This window comes from Hevea brasiliensis, chromosome 10, assembly GCF_030052815.1.
Source record: "Hevea brasiliensis isolate MT/VB/25A 57/8 chromosome 10, ASM3005281v1, whole genome shotgun sequence".
NCBI lineage: Eukaryota > Viridiplantae > Streptophyta > Magnoliopsida > Malpighiales > Euphorbiaceae > Hevea > Hevea brasiliensis.
Window position 1 is genome coordinate 1701398 of NC_079502.1, and position 15466 is coordinate 1716863.

General features: G+C 31.0%; 2 protein-coding genes and 1 non-coding gene across 3 annotated transcripts; 1 reads left to right on the forward strand and 2 right to left on the reverse strand.

Moving 5' to 3' along the window:
• Positions 1–2450: 2450 nt before the first annotated feature.
• Positions 2451–3017, reverse strand: LOC110639130 (pentatricopeptide repeat-containing protein At1g62930, chloroplastic-like). The gene has a single exon (XM_021789957.2). It carries the CDS (start codon positions 3015–3017, stop codon positions 2451–2453), a length of 567 nt encoding a protein of 188 aa, XP_021645649.2.
• A 2498-nt stretch (positions 3018–5515) lies between these two features.
• On the reverse strand, positions 5516–5587 carry TRNAQ-UUG (transfer RNA glutamine (anticodon UUG)). The gene has a single exon. It is a non-coding gene; the product is annotated as a tRNA-Gln (tRNA).
• Positions 5588–9232: 3645 nt separating this feature from the next.
• LOC110639091 (bidirectional sugar transporter N3) lies at positions 9233–11853 on the forward strand. Its single transcript, XM_021789909.2, has 6 exons — positions 9233–9515; positions 10048–10084; positions 10179–10389; positions 10483–10644; positions 10755–10874; positions 11214–11853. Exons 1-6 carry the CDS (start codon positions 9464–9466, stop codon positions 11532–11534), a joined length of 903 nt encoding a protein of 300 aa, XP_021645601.2. The 5' UTR covers positions 9233–9463; the 3' UTR covers positions 11535–11853.
• The last annotated feature ends 3613 nt before the right edge of the window (positions 11854–15466 follow it).

A 15466-nucleotide genomic window follows, 5' to 3' on the forward strand; every position in this document is an offset into this window, starting at 1 on the left:
CTCTCTTCTATGTGATAATAGCAAAACTAACTATAATTTTCTTCGCAGATTAATCATAAAAAAAAAATTCTCAGCTATATGAGATAATAAAATACTAGATATATAATAATTAATTAGAGAAACTCTACCTTTAAAAAACAGCAACAATTGTGCATGTTATCATTATTTTGAATTGTCAACATTAGTGTGTTACTTATAAACAATTTATTGAGAATCAAAAGGAGTTTATTCTGTAAAATTTAAAAATTAAAGAAATTTTATTTTACATTTTTAAATTCAAGGACGACTCTATCACAACCTCTAAAGTTTAAGGACGACTATTGAAATTTATCCCAAATTTTGATGGAATTCAAAATCCTTTTTCCATGATCCAATCAAACAACTACCGTTACACTTTCATGGTGCTCTTGCATTCTTCTTCCTCTTCTCGGCAACCTAATAAACACATAGCACATATCCACCCCACCTAATTCAATCAAAGAAACAGTAATCATAGTCTTAACAATACGGAAAATTTAGAAAAAGGATTGATATCTGAGAGAGAAGTAGAAGAAACTTAGAATTCTTAATTACAATCTTTAACTCGTTCTCACGAACTAATCGTTTCATATCAAATGTATAGATGCGGCAAGAATTGCATAAGAGCTCATGGGAAAGAGATAACCATGGAGTAGGGGAGGGAAGAGGAGAAGGTAACAGGGAACAGAAAATTTGGATTTTAGAGCTTTTTTCTCTTATTTTTAGAGGCTACATTGTTGATGGTTCATTCTCAGTTAAACCATTTTTCAAATATAGTTGCAGATTGTGTCTAGCATAAGGGACGATTAACTGTAAGCAAAGATAGGGGATCAAGCTAATTAGCCATGGCATTGACCCAGAAACCCACCTGATATTTTTAGTTGTAGCATCTTGAATAAATGGTACTCCGAAGAATAAATTAAAGAACAAAACTTGTTCATGATATGGTTAACAAGATATACTCTGCAAACTTACTCAGGATACCAGAATGATATATTTCTCTTTGCGAATTGTTTTTCTTCTTTTATTGAGGAAATGGTACTTGTGAGAAAAAAAAGGAATAAGCACAAGAAGAGAATCCCATATAAATCCCAGTATCTTAGTGACCAAAAAATTGCTTCATATATAGATTGAACTATAAGAAATCCTGACCTACAACCATTAAAACAATTCTTCTTGGAAATACTTCACTTTAAACCATGGAAGAAATATGGAAATATAAGCAATCAACTCTTGTTATTCAAAATCAATGAGTTTAACTCAATGATGTTGAAATTGTCTCCAGAACTGTGAAATTTTAAGTTCAAGGTCTTAAATTTTAGTTCCGATTAGAGGAAGAAGAAAGAAATAATGATAATAAAAAAAAGGCCAACAAAACACCAGAAGCAAACTATGCAGTACCCTTCGATACTCCTTCAAAGCATATTGTAATTCCCCATTGGGAGGGACAAAAAGGTGCCAAAATCAAGCGGAAGACAAAATTGCTAAGCCAAAGCAATTAGCAGGTTGCATTATGTGCCCAACATTAAATCTGATCAAAGCAAGAATAACTTACAGGTGGAGTATCAATACAAAAATTACTTACAATTCATTGCATCCGATAGAGCAACATTAACTACCAAAATTTCACATCATCTTTTCACCTCAATAACCTTCAGCAAATCTAAGTACCTTTTTCAAAAACATATAATTACTAGACAACAGCTCCACTATTAGTGCTTCGGCAGAGCAACCCATATCTACCATTTCATTAATAAGTCTTCTCCCTGGTAAATCCTTTTGCTGCAGAAACCCTTGAAAAATCACATTATGACAATAATCATTTGGTAAACAGCCGACCTCTCTAATTTTTCTAAACATGTACGCCTCATAAATTATAGTAATAAGGGAAAAATGTTTCTAATTGAGACAGGACTATGAAATAAGAAAATTGTGGCTCTTGTCATTCTGATTTTTGCATTCACGACAATAAATGATCTAATAACTAACAAAGTAGGTATAATTACCCAATCATTACAATGAAAAACACAGATATCAGAATGAGTGACATGGAAATACATTTTACTCTTTCAGGTCAATGTTGCACTTAAAGAGATTTTTAATGTTAACTTGCATGTACAATCTGAAAACAAGAGTTTAGCGCTAATCCTAAACAGTTTTGAGTATAGTGCAAAGGCAACTAACTAGCAGCTTTGTTTTGTACACTATGAAATAGTTCAAGTAACAATAACTCACAAACATAACAAAAACCTCGTGCATCTATTGATCAATTGTTGATTATTAAAATCTCACTTCACATTTACACCTTTAGAAACTTCAAAACGATTTCGTAGTTTTCTCATAATGATATTGTCACTACACGATAAACGTATTACCAATTCAGTGGTCGTGGCATCTGCGGAGAATCCCTTATCAACCATTTCATCAATAAGTTATGATGCTTTTGATACATCCTTGTGCCTGAGAAACCCTTGAATAATCACATTATAACAGCAATCATTTGGTAAACATCCAACCTCCTCCATTTCTCTAAAAACCATGTGTGCTTCATCCAGTAATCCTTCATTGCAAAATCCTTTTATTGTTATACTGTATGTATAAGCGTTAGGCAGCAAACCTTTTTCAAAAAGCATAGAAAGTAATTCCTTGGCATCATTAAGCTTTCCAACATAGTACCTGCCATGGATCAGAATATTATAGATCATAAAATTAGGCTTCAATCGACTCTTTTCCATTGCTTTGAATATGGCAAGTGCCTCATCAATATATCCTTGTTTGCACAAGCCACTGAGCAAAGTTGAGAAAGTTATCATATTTGGCTGCAAGCCATGAGAACACATGTTCTTGAAAAAATCTAGTGCATTCAGAGACCTCCCTACTTCCCACAAGCCCTTTATAAGAGTATTATAGGTAATATAGTCGGGAACTAAACCTTTTTGAGGCATTTCACAAAAAAGTTTCATTGCTTCATCAATCCTTTTGCCCTTAGCAGTATCCATTAATTAAAATGTTGTAGCTAACTATATTAACTGTGGCACTTCATACCATCAGATCAAATACTTTTCTAGCCTCATCCATTTGGCTATGCAGACAATATCCCTACATCAATGAATTGTAAGTGACCACATCAGGCTTTATGTCCCATTGAACCATCATATTGACAATTTCTTAAGCCTTTGAAACCATTCCTTCCTTAAAAAGAGCGTCAATCAATACATTAAAGGTATAAACATCTAGTGATATATTCTACCCCACCATTTCTTTCAACAAGGCTAAGGTTTGATTCCACTTGCCTAAATTGCAAAGACCTTGAATTAAGCAGGTGTAAGTGATAACATCAGGGGAAATGGCTTTATTCCTCATTTGAGAGAAGAGGTCTAAAGCCTTAACAACTAACATATCCTCGCGAAGGGCGTCGATGATGACGCTGTATGTCACCAAATCTGACTCACAACCTCTCTCAACAATTTTCTTCAGTAACCCAACGGCCACATTTGTTTCCCACATTTACACACAGCGTTTACTATCGCATTATAAGAATAAACATTAGGTTGATAACCTCCTGCAACCGTATCATTGAAAAAGTCTACAGCTCTATTTATTTTACCATCTATACATAGCCCACTAATTAAGGTAGTAAATGTGACAACGTCAGGCTTCAATCCTAATTTGACGATTTTCCCCAAAATTGAGAAGCCAAAATCCACAAGGTGTAAGCGGCAGAAGCAATTAATCAAGATGTTAAGAGAAAAAATACTGTGTGAGATCCCTAGCAACTCAATTGTTTTGGACAAGGAAAGAACAGAGTGATATTGTTTCATTCTCATAAGAGCAGACAAAAATCGATTAAAATCAACCCTAGAAGGCAGGGGATGCATAAGAATGATGTGATTAAAGGAAGCTAGGGTATCATCAACGTCCCTAAAAGAAGCAGAATTGAATTTGGATATCAAGCTCGCATCCTTATGCGCGTGAGGGGAAGTTGACTTAGAAGGAGGAGAATGGAAGGAATAAGTAAAAAATAGGGATGGAGAATGAATGGTACCGATTCCCAAATCCCTTAGAAGTGGAAAGTGGACGCCCCTGAAAGGTGAAGCAAAACACATGGTATAAAACTTCGTTTCGCCGTTATCATAATCTTCGATCTCTGTAAAGTTGCAAACTTTCACTCGACAGCGGCACAGAGTCAGAGAGAGAAACTACCATCTGTCTGAACAGTACCAGGCACCCTATATATTTACTCGTCGCAGAGAGGGCACAGAGAGAGAAACTTTTCAATGGGCTTAGTGTTTCTCAGATTTGCTGGTTGTTCTTCTGGGTCAGCCGCGTGCTGTGTACTTTTTGGGCTGTTTTCCCTCTTTGTTAGTTTGCTTTGTTGGGCTTTGGTTGAGATTAGACTTTGTATCTGTGCTTCTGTAGTGTTTTCCTGTTTTTCCATTAATAATTTTTATTTTTGCTTATATAATAAATATAAATTTTCACAAAAATATCACCTAATTAAAAATATAATAGTTTTAAATATCCTTTAAAAAATGGTATTTAAATCAATATATATTTTCATTTATAAAATTATTTAAATTTAAATTAATATTTATATTCATATAAATAAAATAATTATAAATTATGCGTACGTTAAGTGTAAGAGAAATTTTTTTTATTATGATAATCAAAGATTAAATTTAATTAATTTTTTAATAAAAATTTTATTGATTACTAAAATTAATGTATTTTAAATAAAATAAAATTAAAAAAATTAATATTAAATTTTTTATTATATTAATATTCTAGACGGACTATAATAACTTTTATTTTAAATTTTTTTAAAAAAAAACTATATCCATATAAAAATTTGTAAGGAATACGTATGCATCCACATAAATAGCTATGCAGAATTATAATAAAATTTATCTCTTAAATTTAAGATTAAAAAAAAATTCATTTGTATTACTAATTAATTAAAATAATATTTTATTTAATTTAGTAAAAATAATATTTTTATCAATTTTTGAACAATCGCTAAACTTAATTAAAAAAATAGAAAGAATTGGTTAATATTAATAAAAAATATTTAAATTATTTTTTATCAATTAAACTATCTAATTAAGTTAATTGCTAAAATTAAAATTAATATAAAAACTTAATAATTAAAGTAGTAAAATTAAAAGATTTAACTAAAAACTGAAAAAATTAAAAAATTAAATTTTTTTAGTCATTCAACCTTTTAAAAATTACTACCCAAAAATAAATAAATTATTTTTATTAAAATACTTAAATTTCATTAAATTTATTCAATTATTTAATTAATAACTCAATAATATATACCCTACTAGCCTAATGAGATAGTTTTCATTTGATCAGGAAATTCATTAACTTATATTTTTTTAAGCGTCTCAAATATTAAAAAATATGTAAAATATTTTTAAAAAATTATTTTCTATAAAATAAATAAAACCTAAGTTTAGAAGAAAACCTAGAGTCTAAAAGAATAGAAGAAAAAAGGTCCTACCGGGAGTCGAACCCAGGTCGCTGGATTCAAAGTCCAGAGTGCTAACCACTACACCATAGAACCTTAACTGATTAAAAATGGTCATTAAAAATATTAAATAGAGCTTGAAAAGTTGGATGATTTGCAACAATCATATCATAAAAATTATAAGGAGCAAATACTTGAAGTGGGCAAGGCCCTTATAATGCAATTTGCTGTTAAAACTATTTTGGTTTGGGTTAATTTATCTTCAGATTAAAACTAATGATTTTGATTTCAGTTATTTAATTAATAAAAAAAAGAAATTCCATTTAAAATGATTCAAGTGAAGAGAAAAATGATTCAATTTTAATTAATATTTCAATGTAATTTTCTTTTTAAATTAAATCAACTCAATTTTAAATTTGAATAATACGTAACTGCAAATATATTATTATTAAAAATAACTTTTATAATAATACTTTTATATTAGAATTTAAAATTATTCATAAATAATTTTATCATCATAATTTCGTTTTTTGGGAACTAATCATCATATTGTTAAGACAAGAAAGTTAGTGTACTTTCCAAATTAATGATATAATCATGGTAGTAGAGATAAGAAATTAAAGTTAGGGTTGTTGTTCTGAGAAAAAAAAGTTAGTAAAGTTGCGTATGAAAGTTTCTAAATAGATTAGTGGAAATGCTTCCACAGAAGTCATTTCTTTAATTAATTGTTTCATAAATGATTTAGTACTCCTACTTCAATGATAAAAAGCGTAAATCAAGTCACTCAATTCTTTGGTAGGTCTAGCTTTATCTTCAAGGTATGAGAAATAAAAAGAAATTTTGAGTTCGTATATTCTTATTTATTTATTTTAAAATAATTTATTTTTTATAATAAAAAAAGAGATATAATTATCTTCTATTATATAGTCTATAAATTATTATTCAATACATTTAATTTTCATTAAAAAAAAAAAAGAAAGCGTAAACCAAACAAAGAAAAGATGTGGCATGGAAGAAATGAAATTTTGCAACAAATCAAGGCAGCTGGTGGAGCAAAGGCCTCCACCTTGCACGCAATCATATGAAGGTTTCCAGCTTTTTAGATTGTGTTAATTGCAACTCAAATCACGAAAGATACCCAGCAGCATTAGTTTAATGGGTAAGGATAGAGGTCTTCAATCTTTATTAATTATGATTTAATATATATAAATTTCCTCATGTTTTCCTTGCTTAAAATTGCTGGCTGTTAACTAATGGCCACTAAAATTAATATTTATCAATCTTTTGAGCTTATCACACTCCACAAAACTCTCAACATTGTCTTGTTTACCCCACCACCCCAATAATTTTGTAATGTTTGGTAACAATGGGGAGCAAAAGGACATGAAATCTGAAAAAGCTAGCAAGAAATCCAAACACAACTAAAATTAATTATTCTCAATTTGATTGAAATTTGCTAATTGAATTAAAAATGTCAAATGCTTTTGTTAATTTAAAATTAGCTAATTGGACACTATTTTCTCTTAAATTAGCTTTTAAAAATGAATTAAATTCAGTCTTTTTTTTTTAAGAATATAGCTCAAATTAAAATATTTAAATTATAAATAAGCAAAAAGATTTGACCTTTCTGCCTAATAGGCCACTTTCATGTTTTGCTTTTGATTATATATAATTTATTTTATTCAATTATAGGAGATGTCTCTAGAAATATCAAAACTCTCAATTATATGGGGTGCCACATTTGCATGAATTTGGTTATGATTTTGTGACAAATGTCAGGCTCAGATTATTAATTTTTTTCATAACCATGCATGTAACTTTCAATTTTTAATGTGCCCAGCGAAAGCAATTCCTCCTTATTTATTATTGAATGTGATTTTCAATGTTGGCCTTTGCCCTTTAATCATTCAAATTGCAAGTACACATTTGTTATATGTGGACAGTGATAGTGAATATTCATATTGCTACATTCATTCATTTCAAAATCAGACTATATCTGGGACTTTATTTATTTATTTATTTTAGATGTGAAGACTAACGTTCTTAATTCAATTGGGGCCTCTTTTGTTTCATCAACATATAACAATTGTGCAAATTTGGATCGTCCATATATATATGTATAACAAAATATAATATATAAATTTAAATAATTTGTGCAATTAATGCACATATAATGTGTAAATTCATATCATACAAGTAACACACACATATTAATTTCACTAATTGTGGATATTATTAATATTTATATTTTAATGATTTTTTTTTTAATTACTTGACTTCAATTAAACTTAAATTTAAAATTTTATAATTTAAGAGTAATTTTAATATCATTAAATTAAAATTATTTTATCTGATATTTCTTTAGTTTTATTTTAGATTTTTTTTTTCTATAAAAATGATTAAGAAGCAAGGCAAATCATTTGTCCTAAGAAAGGAGAAATTTCGGAATATATATAATAATTGATTAATCATAGTAAATCTTATTATCATTAATAATTAAAATCTATCTATCGTACATTAATCGGCATGAAGATGTGAAACCACCCTAAACATTTAGGAGAGGTAGACATACGTATACATTATCATATATTAAAGCTTAGCATATACAACTAAACCAGCTCTCTAAACCTCATTCTCATAGCTATAAGTAGAAAACCTCATCATCAAGGAGAAAGATGTCAAGCTGTTATGGATTCCACCTAGCAATTTCCAAATAAATCCCAACCATAGTTATATCAAACAAGACAGAAAGACTATGAAAAGAAAATAAAAGCCATCGTTATTGTTAAGATGTCATGTATTTTGTCGTTGCTTTGCTTTGGTATAACTGCAAAAACACAAAGGTCTTTGAAGGGAAAAAAAAAAAAGGCAACATCTCCTCTATCACACGGCATCTGTAATGTAGCAAATGACCACACTATCAAACAAGAAACAAACTAAAAGCAGAAACAAAGGGAGAACTACTAGGGCTTACGAGAGCTTTGTTTTTGAGTTTTTCTGAAGAGAAGCCAAGAGAGAAACGGCTAAAAGGAGCTCATAGAATTTGGACAAATTTTCGCGTGAATTAAGCTTCACGCAGGGATACAGCCTTTCGATATGTTAGTAACGTAAAAAACCCTACTCCTTTCCATTAATAATCTTCTCCTTACACGCTCTTCCGTCGCAATTGCTTCCCATCACCAAATTTTTTTTTCTGTTTTACCATCATGATAAACATCTGGGTTATAATTGTTATTCGCAAATGATAAAGAATTAAACATTAAAAACTTTCTATATTAGCCCATGAAAGGATGGGTTCAGCTCTTAATATATCTTATTTCGAGTTTGAATTTTACTGATCGCTATTGGAGTTTCTTATAGGCGTAAATCTCCAATGCTCTGTAATATCTCCTAGCCGTGGGATGGTATAACTCTCCTGCTACTAAACTTTTTGTAGTTAAAAAAGAAAGAACTTTTTATATTACATTGAATTAACTTTTTCACTGAAATAATTATTGAATATATTAATCCAATTAAGCAATCAAGAGTTAAAGGAGATTTTGGAAGCAATAAAGTTGGAATTATTGGCACGCGGGTGGGGACACCAGGGTGAGTGTGGTTGTGTTAAGAATGATTTTGTGCTACGCTACCTACTAAGACTCCACTTGTCATGCAACAAGAATACAGAGTTCAATACGCACACTCTCTTCTCCTCTATAATGCATACCAAAATAAGGCATACAAAAATAAGGTATATGTTTTTGTATTTTTCTCTTTTTTTATCTCTATATACAAGTATATAAAGGATGCCTCGACCAACTCCATCGTCACAGCACCTTCACTACTATCTGCATGAGATTGAGGGTTTAGTTCCTTATTAGATCACAGAGAGCTAGGGTTTCAATTGAGCCCTGCTTCTTCTGTTTTTTCCATAGAAGAAGAGAGAGAGGCGGGAGAGAGATCAAGTTTTTTGTTTATTTATTTACTTGGAAGATGGCAGTGATGAGCGCTCCCCATCCCTTAGCATTTGCTTTTGGCATCTTAGGTGTATAAACATTTTCACTTCCTTGGCTCTTTCTTTTCTTATAAAGAGACTCATTTGACTTTTTCCATCTCTCTTACTTGCTTATATATATGTTTTCCATTGCTCTCTAGCTCATCTCAGATTGTCCTCTATGTATATACATATATATATATACACCTTCCAATTCCATAGATAATGATCAAGAGTCTACTCTTTGCGATGGTCATGACTTGCATCTTATCTTCAAAGCTTAATTTGACTTGCAAAAGTTGCAATCATAGCATGCAGTTAACACTTAAGCAATCACTAAAAAGCAACCAATTATTTTGTCCTAATTATAACCCACTTTCCTTATAAGAAAATACTAATAATTAATATTTCTTTTTTCTTTCATGTTAAAATCTGTTGAGCTAAGAATTTTCCTATATAAATATATAATTTGTGTTTAATTTCAATCTTTATGATCGCATGCTGCTTCATCTTGTTAAATTTATAGATAACTATTTCTAGCCAACTAATCGATTTCTTTTTTTTTTTTTATCACTTATGATAGGCAACATTATCTCAGTCATGGTGTATCTGGCTCCAGTGTGAGTATTCTGTATTTTCTATCATTCTTGATTATTATTATTATTATGGCAATTAATGATGAAAATTAGGAAATTAATTAATTTTCTATTGCAGGCCTACATTTTTCAGAATATGCAGGAAAAAATCCACTGAAGGTTTCCAATCTCTGCCTTACCTTGTGGCATTATTCAGTTCCATGCTTTGGCTCCACTATGCAATGCTCAAGAAAGATGCTCTCCTTCTTATCACCATCAACGCATTTGGATGTGTCATAGAGACTATATACATTACGTTGTATATCGCATACGCTTCAAAAGAGAACAAGGTATATATATTATGAATAATAACTAATTAATTGCTTATTAACGCTTAATTAAAGGTTGATTCACTAATTAAGTTTTGAAATTGTGGGATGCAGATCTCAACCTTCAGACTTCTGCTTTCCATGAACCTGGGTTTGTTCTCTATCATCGTCATCCTTACACATTTTGCAGTGAAGAATTCAGTTCGTGTCCAAGTTCTTGGTTGGATTTGTGTTGCTGTTTCTGTTAGTGTGTTTGCAGCACCCTTAAGCATTGTGGTGAGCATTAATTAAGAAACTTTATTTATTTATTTAGCCATTCTTGAATCCTGAATCTTGAATCTTGATCTTCTTGTTAATTTTTTTTTCTTCCTCAATTTTCTTTTCAGGCACAAGTTATTCGAACAAGAAGTGTCGAGTTCATGCCATTCAATTTGTCATTTTTCCTTACAATAAGTGCGATTATGTGGTTTGTCTATGGCCTTTTCACCAAGGACATGTGTGTGGCTGTAAGTTTTTTTTTTCTATGATGATTGATCGAATCTAAACAAAAATTCTAAATCCACAATAAATTGAGCCTACACTAAAATTTTTCATATTTTACTTTTTTGAAATCCTAACTTTAACTCGTCATCTTATGCTTGATTGATCAATATAAAGATACAAGTTGGACAAGATATTTTTTTAATATGTGGTTTAAATGGATTTACACTTTTCCACCTTGATAGCTATCCTTTTAGTTGTGATTCTCCCAAGTACCTAACATTAGATTGTGTAATAATTTTCATGAATTAATTTCAGTTCAATCATTTAATTAATTGTTCATTCTTTTCCTGTTGTTTCTTTAGCTCCCAAATGTCTTGGGGTTCATCTTGGGGCTACTTCAGATGCTGTTATATGCAGCCTACAGGAAAGCAAAGGAAGTGATTATGGAGGAACAGCTACCAGAAAATTTAAAGACCATTGTGATACTAAGCACTTTAGGGAATTCTGAAGTTCATCCCGTGGATATTCAACCTGAATCCATTGAAGGTGCCAAAGAAAATGAACAAAAAGAGGAGGATAATAATAATAATAAGAAGAAGAAGGAGGAGGAGGAGAAGGATCATAATGAGAAAAGCTTGGAAACTTCAAATGATGATCTTCACCCAAATGAAAATAAAGTTTAATTCCCATGGATACGTGTTTATGTGAATGGCTTTTGTTAAAAAGCCCTCAAGCCAAAAGGTTCCCTCCAAGTTCTTTTTAATATTTTTTGTACACTCTTTTCTTCGCTCTATGTTGTCTGCCTCCCTCACGTCACATGGATGTATAAGCATAAAAGAAAATGTTAAATTTCATATTTTATTTCTTTTTTTATTGTTAAAAAGAGAGGGAGAAGAATTGAAACAAATATAAAATCTTTCATCTTGTATCTATTGTGGAAAAATTCTTATCTGTATCCAATTTACAGATGTAAAAATATATTTCATTTGGGAATCTTATCAATTTTGCATGTAAAATTTCTATTCCTAAGTATTAATATATATGAATTAGGTATAGATAAAAATAGGTTGGTTCATATAGATTTTGTGTCATACACAATCCATGTAGAATTTAGAGAAATCTTATCCTAATTTAAGTAGGAGAAATATTTCTCAATAGGATGAAATATTATTACCTATATGAAGTATAACTCTTTTTTTAGTATTATTCCTAAATTAAGTTGTATTCCTATTTAGTTAGATTAGGATTAAGGAGATTATTACTATAAATATAAATAGGAGTATTTGTAGAAATGTTATTTGGCCTACATCACATGGAGTGGGGTTATCACCCATTGCAGAGTGAAAAGAGTAGATTTTGTTTAGGGAGGGATAGGTTTTTGTCTATTAAGGAAAGTGTCTCTTGCCTTTGGTGGGAGGGAAAGATACTTTGGCTTAAAGTGTAAAAAGGGTATAAAATTCATGTTCATTGATGAACGGGCTATTGCCCACATAGTTAAAGACATTATTTGGAATGTGTGATGTAGGTAAAATAGTAAATATATTGAATTATATATTGAAAAGAGCAAAAAATGATTACTAAAATATTTGCTACGAGCAGTTTGATATAAAAATTCTCTTTGATGTAATTAAGTTGATGGATAAACAATTTTAAACTTGTAATTAATTATTTATTATTAATAGTGAAGGATGACATACTTGTTGATATAGTCTATGTTAAGAGATAAACTATGTAAATTTGTTATTTTACTTTATTTGCTTTATTTTTCATAGCTTGCACACTTTATTTCTTCTTATATTGCATATAATTTGTAACATCCTCCTTGAAGCAACTCCGTACGTACATTCTATTGTTCCGGTAACCAGTGTCGGTCCGGACAGTTAAAACGTCCGGAAAAATATTTAAACTAAATTAAGGAACCATAATTAACTCAAATATTAATAAGAAAAATTTAGAAAAAAATTTAGAAATAAAATACAACCAAGTTAAATGAGCCGATGCCCTAGCAATGGGTAACCTAGTGGGAAGTTACGATTCTCGCAACTAGGAGCTCTAGACCCGGGGGAAAAATCATAAAATAATTTTTGAGACTCTAGAGAAGGGTCATTGAGGTTTCTATGGCATTAGAATGCCAAGGAAATGCTTAGAAAAATTTTTCAATCAGTACAGACAATTTTGGCTCAATAAGCCAAACGGAGGGCATTTTGGTCATTTCGTCTTCAGAGATGATTTTTGGCCGACTTGTCCAATTAAGTAAATAATTATTATGACATAAAATATGAATAAATATTGCTACAAATTAAATTGAAATTAAGTAGAAAAGAAAAAAAATGAATTAAATAAGAAATTATGACATTACATGATGTCATTAGTGTGCCTCTACTCAATCACATGGTGACACATGGCTATAACTCACTTAAAATGAGTTAAATGGGCAAAAATGAAAGAAAAAAAAATTAGTTTTCCTTTTAATTTCTTCATCCATCCGTAGCTCTCCTAACCCTTACCACCATTAAAGCTTATCCAAGCTGTATAACCCACCCAAATCTCACTTGAAACCCTAAGTCCACTTCAATAAAATTTATCTCTACATCTTGAGCAAGTGTTTGGCTGCCAAGAAAGCCAAAGAAAGTGAAGGAATTTTGAGTGGGAAAATTCTGCTCAAAAGGTTAGTGTCCAATCTCCTCCTTTTCTTGCTTAATTCATGTTTAAGGCCATGAGTCAAGTGGAAATTGTCATAAAAATATAATATAATTTATGTGTATTTATCTATACAATTTTTGCAGCTTAGGGATGTTAAGGGTTTCGTCAATTTCCTTGAAACAAAATGGTATATGAGCTGCCTTGACATGAGATGAGTGTTTAAACATTTAAGTGCAAGTGAAATGTATGTATGGAACTAGAAAACTTGGAGACTTGAACAAAATTAGTTTTGCTCATATAATGGTATATGAAAATTGTAATGGTCAATTAGGGACCATTTGACTATATGTGAGGAGGAATTGAAGTGATTTAGGATAATGGAATTGAGGTTAGTATGGCTACCCTTGGTGACCTACAGGACTGGGCATGAGTCTAGTAGCTTTAGGCAGCAATAACTAGAGTTGTAGAGGTTCAATTGGTGCAAGACCAATTGGACATGAAACTAGACACATAATGGCACAACTTTGGTGAAGAAACCCTGCCCAGAAAACCAAACCAAGTTAGCTTAAAAATTGCCCTAATCCGAGTGACCTGCAGTCTGCCTGGGCAGAATGACCAAATGAACAGTATTTATTCATTTGGTCATAACTCAGTGTAGAAAGGTCCAATTGACCTGAAATTTTACCAGCAGAAAGCTGAGACATAGATCTAAAACTTTCATGAAGAACACAAATCCAAATTCTGACCATAACCTAGTCAATTTACCAACCAAACTTAGGTTACCAAATCTGGCAGAACCAGTTTTGCCAGAATTTTGAATTCTGTCCAATCCGGCCAGTTATGGTGTTTAGGCCATAACTTGAGCTACAAAACTCCAAATGGAGTGATTCAAAAAAGGAAATGTAACTAGACAAAATAAGGAATAACTTTCATGAAGACAATTTTACCAAATTCTTACTGTAAAAATGACCAATGGAACAGTAAACACGAGGCTTGAAATCTGAAAATTTTGAACAACTAGCACTAAGCTTAAAAATGGTATTGGCAACCAATACCAACAATTTTAGAATGCAAAATATGGGATGTTGGGAGTATTAGAACCAATGTACCTATTGTCTATGCAAAAGTCAACATTTTAGTTGACTAATGAAATGAATAGTAACACATAAACTTAAATTTCAAGAATTGTATAATTTAAAAATATAACATGCTCTAGTACACCTAGCAAGATTGGTTTGGATAGGTTGACATGCCAATAGGGTTCAGTTAGCAGTACTGGACATGGTATTATGCCATTCTGTGATTTCATGGCTTTTAGCCATTCTGACATTATGTTGATACTTGGCCTTGTGCCTAATGTTATTACAGCTTATTAGTTGTTCTGTTGCACACCGGGAGATACATATGTGACCAATGGTGTGACGGCCAGAGGTACTTGATACCCAGTACCAGTTTACCCATTTATCCAGTCCAATCATCCAGTATAGGTTACTTGGACAACTAAAAATGAAAGTGGATAAATTTAATGAAATTATGAATATAACAAATACAAAATAAATAAGATTACCAATAATGATCGAAAAATTGTCTGCATAAGACATCAGAACATGCACTGCATATTTTTTTTCTATTATTTCTTTTTATTTTATTATTGGCACCACTAAGCATTATTGCTTAGCGCGTTGCTTTTTGCCATGCGTAAGTTCTGGAGAGACCGACCGAGAGCCCAGTAGACCACAGACTGGGTGAGATCCTCTACAGCTCTGCATAGTGTCCGTGTCACCTCACCGTCATCAGTGCATTGGTAGGACACTAGGTTTTATTTTGGTATTTTGTAATTAACTTTTATTTTTTCATGTATAATTAAGAGTTATGTAATGTATTTTGATATTAATGTAAATAGTGAAAATTGTGTTTATGAATGGAACATTGAGTATTTATTTATGACTTGTATATGAGTATTATGTGAAAT